A 6,413-nucleotide genomic window follows, 5' to 3' on the forward strand; every position below is an offset into this window, starting at 1 on the left:
TCTGTCTGGGAATAGGGGAAGAGAAAAATTCTGAATAAAAATGGCAATCACTAAAATGAAATATGATGGAAGGGATGTATTAATAAGGAAAGATATCCTGGCTTGGAATAAATAATAAATCTATAAGAGGTGAGAAGGAGACAACAGTGCTGATCGGCCTCAGTGCCGGGGATGGAGGACACTATTATTCTGGATACACTTAACCTTTTCCTCCTCGGGACCTCAGGCCTCTTTGGTAGAATGAAGCATTGATTTATCCCTTCTATGTACTATGCCTGGACACTGGCTGCAAATGAAGCCTACTTACAGTATAGAAGCTATAGACTGTAGAAATAATAGTAATACATATGACAGTGTCTCGGCTATTATTTGTCTTGGATGGGAGGGGGTGTAAATAAGAAGAACACAAATTTGGGAACACAACTTTTATAGCAAACGTCCACAAACACATAAAAACTTAAAACAAAGGAGAGCACTGTGTCACATGGTGTCATTAACCCTACAAATGCTCCCTGTATATACTGACCATCAGTCTATTCATGGGTTTTGGAGGAATGAAATCTTCATTGAATGGTTCATGTAAACTTCAATTTCCTTACAGTGCAAATTTAGACTTCTACATCAAGTCAATGTTGTAAGTTAGGGCTCCACATTAGATACACAGTAGTAGTTAGAATCATCATTATTCCGAGGGCTAAAGCTAACTCTTGCTGTCACCGCTGTATATGCTGGGGACTTGGGTGGCTTCCTTTATTCTACATAAGCCCCTGCCATGTTGGTGTGTATACTCACTCTACTCCATTGCCTGGGTAGCCGCCTGTAAAGGTCATAACACATCACTACACCTGCTACCAAGTATGATAGTCCAGTGAGCTGCTTTGTTCTCTCATAGTATAAAAAGGACAATGAAAAGTTCTATGTGTCGGGGGACTGGGGGTTCATTGGACAGGAGTCTGCACCCCATGGTGTGGTGGTGTGTCTCTGCTAGCCCCATATACATCCTCTGCCCCTGGAATAGTCCCTCCTGGTGGAGTCATCCTTTTCTCTTTCTGTCTCCTGTTACAAAACCAAACTCTGACCACCTCCTTTTCTAGCTGTAGACTGTCCGCAAGTGATGAGATCTCCTGGGCAGATGGCTTGGGACACTTGAGGAAATGACTTTCTAGAGCCCCTTTTACGCTGACCTCAATGGAGGTCCTCTTTTTCCTTTTCCTGCCCTGAGCTGCTATCTTGTCTATACTGGTAGGACTTCCAGAGGATGAGTCCGCCTCTTCCAGCCACTTGTTCAACAAAGGCTTAAGCTTGCACATGTTCTTAAAGCTGAGCTGCAGGGCCTCGAACCTGCAGATGGTGGTCTGGGAGAAGACATTGCCATACAGAGTGCCCAGAGCTAGTCCCACGTCAGCTTGGGTAAATCCGAGTTTGATTCTCCTCTGTTTGAACTGCTTGGCAAACTGCTCCAGGTCATCTGAAGTTGGGGTATCCTCATCGGAGTGGTCGTGGTGACCCTGGTGCTGGGAGTGCTGCTGCTGCTGCTGTTGGGACTGCTGCTGATGGCCATGGTCGCCGTGGTGGTCCTCATGGGCATCCCTCAGCCCGTGGTGGTGCATGCCTTGCCCGGAGCCAGGGTTGATCATGCCATTGACCGTGAAGGATGGCTGGGAGTAGATGAGCCCCTGGCCGTTGGTGGAAGCCATGCTGGGCAGGTGAGCTGAGGTGGTGGTCCTCCATGCCCCTGCACTATGGTGGTTCCCGTGTGCCGGATGCACCAGATGAGGACCTCTGCTCTGGTGCTGTAAAGTACCTGCGCTGTGCAGCTCCTCCCTGCTGGGCTGCACTGTGGGCTTGATGTCCTGCTGGCCCAGGGGACTAGTGGACCAGGGTGCCCCATCCCCGTGAGACAGAGCCGTAATCCACTGGTGTGCGTGGCTCAGAGGGTGCCCATTGCTCTGCAATGTGTAATCGCTCTGCACCAGAGTCTGTGCATCCCTGTATCCCGCAGCCTGCTGCATGCCACCGGGCTCCGCATGCACGATGGACGAGCTGGAGCTCAGCAGGTTGTAGTGGTTAGACGCTGTGGTCGCCATGACTCTCTGAGCCCGACTGATAGCCCTGGTTAAAGGAGCCGAGCATTTGACAGCTACTTCCCCTCGCCCCAGGCGCCCCTCTCTCTCTTCCCTCTCCTGCGTGTCTCTGCCCCTCTCTCCCCTGCAGCAGCCTGTGCACGCGTCTCCGGCCCCGCCCCTAAGCGCTTGTTATTGGCTGTCTGCTTTGTGATTTACGTGGATACCATTAGCAACCGGAGAGAGCCCCGCCACAGGATTGGTGGAGAGCTTGGAACGCCCCGCCCACTCTCTGTACCAACCTGCAGCTGCAGCAGCCACATGGATGAGGAGCGGTGAGAGGAGAGATGTGGGCGGCGGGTGCAGGGCCAGCGCGGTGCCTCAGCCGGGAAATAAAGCTGCTCTTACCCCATAAACTAGTGTCCGAGTCTTTGTGGAGAGTGTGGGGCGGCCGTGCCCCTCTCCCCGCACTCCTCGTGTCCTGCCCCAGAGACCCCCTCACCTCAGCTACTCACAAGCATCACACACATCAGCTCTTGTCACTTGGCCGGCATTATGCAATAGAGGCGCGACCGGTGATGTCACTGTAATTAACGGGATGGCATTAGGAGAGGCAAAGCCCAGCCAATGGCAGAGGAGCCGCCACTGCTGCTGAGAGTGCTACCTGCACCCTAGGACTGCCAGCAGGTGCCAGGCATGTAAGCATTGAAGACGGGCACTGAGGGGGCAACACCGCTGCATCTGGCCCTGGACTCATCACTAACAGCAGCCATCTATTAGCTATCTATATATTATTTATCATGTATTGTCATATGTTAGCATTCAATACATTATCTATTGATCTATCTATCTATTGATACATCACCTATCTATTACCTATCTACCATCTGTCTTTGAATATTTTCTCTATCTATATCTCTACCTACTATCTGTCTGTCTATCGTACCTGTCCGCATTATATAAATAGATTGACAGGATCTAAATCTATTAGACTCCCGAAGTGTTGACTAGGTGCTGTCTTATCAGAGTGACAGGCAATAATGAGTTTTTTTCCCTATCGATCTGTGGAGTACACACTCCACGTGTGTCTGTGTACTGTATATAGAGGAGGAATTGGCAGTGCTATTCTATATATCTTATCATTGGTGCTGAAGGCTTCCTATAATGTCCTTAAAAAGTTATCTATCTATCATATATCTATCTATCAATTATCTATTTATCTTTATAATATCTATCTCTCTATCTATGTAATATCTATCTGTCTTTCTATCTATCTATCTATCTAATACTGGTCTGTCTATCAATCATCTATCTATTTATCTTTATAATATTTCTCTCTCTATCTATGTAATGTCTGTCTATCTATCTAGCTATCTATCAATCACCTATTTATCTATATATCTATCTATGTAATATCTATCTATCTATCTATCTATCTATATATATATATATATAATATCTATCTATGTCATATAGGTCTATCTATCTATCTATCTATCTATCTATCTATCTATCTATCTCCTATTTATCTATATAATATCTATCTATGTAATATCTATCTATCTATCTATCTATCTATCTATCTATCTATCTATGGTCTATATATCTATCTATCTATCTATCTATCTATCTGCAGTCTAAAGACAGGTGGACATCTAGAGCTGACTAGGTGCTGTCTCATCAGAGTGGCAGGTAATAATGTGCCATTTTCTCTATCGATCTGTATAGTAGACACTCCACGTGTGTCCTTGTATAGTACATAGAGGAGCTATTGGCGAATGGTATGCTCAGTTCTATGGTACCCTATGACTTATGCTATGAGTACAGTCCTTACTGATTATGCTCCTTTAATTTTAAGAAGATCCGCTTTGTGAATATTGTATAATAAGTGTAACTGAAGCTAAAGGGCACGTCTTGTGTAATGACCCCTAATACCCCCAGATCTTGGATGTATTGACTCCCCTCGTACTGAGGAATTAGTATGGATGGGGTCAGTGAATGTCTTTCCTGATGCCAATAGTATCTGGCAGCTGGATGTACAACATCCTGGGTGTCATGGATCTACTATTAGAGGTAACTATGCAGTCTTGTCCGATCTATTTTCTCACTTTTTCGCCTATGAGTATAGCAGAGATTAATTTGTCAGAGAACTATGTTAGGATCACTTGTAGTACAGCTAAAAACCACGTAGAAATCCACCCTTAAAGAACAATAAGTAGTGCCAATGGTAATTTAGCTCTGCTGTCACTGACAAACTTCATTCTCCTTCGTCTGTATACATCCTGACTTGTGTAAAGTAAATTGACGTATTCCATAAATGTACAGCTTTATCACCAGAATATGGAGTGGGGGAATTGTAGTACAATATACATACAGTACTACCTAATGTATATTTCTGCAAACATATAAACAGCAGTATTCGTCATTAGCAGGACATAATAACCAGAATATCACTAGTGTGCACAGACCTGTACCATGGATATACGTAACACTAACTGCTCTGATAGGAGCAATCCACACACACCCATTGGTTTTGCATGCTCTATTATAATACACCCTCATTCCTACATGCAGAATAATATATTGGACATTTTAAAGTAACAGGTGGTACCAGCCAGGCATTGAAGTGGTTAAAATGGAGTCAGCGTATAATCTCTAATGGGTAAAGTACAATCACAGTGTCAGATAACATCAAGCAGAAGACTGTCAGGGGACTGTATCAATATCCTGTCTGGTGCACTGAATTAACTGGATGCATTGCACTGCTTGAGGTCTGTGTCCACAACAGTCTTCTCATGTATTCTAGAATTCACAGCGTGGTTAGACCGTAATTCACAACATGCGATCTATTTTCCGTCAGTCTGGCAATGAGAATATGATATGGTGTCCGGCATTACTGGCTCAGGTCACTCAGTTATCATTCTTGTTATTTCTGTACATAGATTCGTGTAAATCCGGTAACTTCATAGCAGTATTACTATCTATCAAGCGTAATATCTACAGTATCTGTCTAGTCCTCTGATTTTTATTATCTATTTATCCATCTGTCTTTTCATTGTCTATTACTCTTAATATATCTATTCTGTGTATTATCTCTATAATCTAGAGATCTGTAGTCATCCGCGTCTTTCATCATCTGTGTATTATTTATCTGTCTCTTCATTGTTTCTCTATCTATCTATCTATCTATCTATCTATCTATCTATCTATCTATCTATCATTTAATCATCTGTTCATTATCTATGTACTACTTATCTCTCTTCATTTTCTATGTTTATGAATCTATTTTATCCATTAACACTGTAAACTATCTATCCTCATTTCACCCAATTATCTATCTATCTATCTATCTATCTATCTATCTATCTATCTATCTATCTATCTATCTATCCATCCATCCATCCATCCATCCATCCATCCATCCATCCATCCATCCATCTATTTTATATGTCCGTATAATCTCTCTCTCTCTCTCTCTCTCTCTCTCTCTCTCTCTCTCTCTCTCTCTCTCTCTCTCTCTCTCTCTCTATCATATGCTTCTTCATGATCTATGCATTATTTATTTGTCATTTAATTATCTATCTAGTCATTTGTTTCATCATTATCTATGATGAAATACATATCTAACTTATCTGTCTCTTCATTGGCTAACTCTCTCTTTATATATGTATTTTGTCTGACTGTGTATTATCTCTATAAACTATCTATCATCTATCTATCTATCTATCTATCTATCTATCTATCTATCATCTATCTATCTATCTATCTATCTATCTATTAATTCATCCATTATTTCTCACTTTATAAATGTAGTATATCCATCTGTGTATTATAACTATAAACTATCTATCTATCTATCTATCTATCTATCTATCTATCTTTTATCTATCTATCTATCTATCTATCTATCTCCTATCTATCTATCTATCTATCTATCTATCTATCTATCTATCTACCTACCTATCATCTAACCATCTGTTCATTCTTTATTTACTGTATGTACTACTTATCTGTACTTTCATTGACTATGTATATGAACTTATTTTATCCATTAACTCTGTAAACTATCTATTCTCACTTCACCCACTGGATCTAGTGGATCCTCACTACATTAGAAAGTAATATTTATTGATGAGACATTGAATGGGTTATCAATTAATTCACATTCTCCCTGGGGTATTGGGCAGTCTTAGTACTGGATACGTTGAATACACCTGATTTCAGTGTGTTTAGTGGTCCTACCTCTAGCACTGGGACTGGAGATAAAGTCGATGTAAATGAGACTTCAGTGAGAGGAGTCCTAGAGGGTGAATGACAGAGTGTTAGGTGCATTATTAGCTGCCTAGAGAT

At 42.1% G+C, this 6,413-nt stretch overlaps 1 protein-coding gene across 1 annotated transcript; it reads right to left on the minus strand.

Annotated features, from left to right (window-relative positions):
* Window positions 1–384: 384 nt before the first annotated feature.
* POU3F2 (POU class 3 homeobox 2) lies at window positions 385–2,150 on the minus strand. The gene has a single exon (XM_075266659.1). The coding sequence runs from the start codon at window positions 2,085–2,087 to the stop codon at window positions 939–941; it is 1,149 nt and encodes a 382-aa protein (XP_075122760.1). The 5' UTR covers window positions 2,088–2,150; the 3' UTR covers window positions 385–938.
* Between the last annotated feature and the right edge of the window lie 4,263 nt (window positions 2,151–6,413).

Source organism: Leptodactylus fuscus, chromosome 3 (assembly GCF_031893055.1).
Source record: "Leptodactylus fuscus isolate aLepFus1 chromosome 3, aLepFus1.hap2, whole genome shotgun sequence".
NCBI lineage: Eukaryota > Metazoa > Chordata > Amphibia > Anura > Leptodactylidae > Leptodactylus > Leptodactylus fuscus.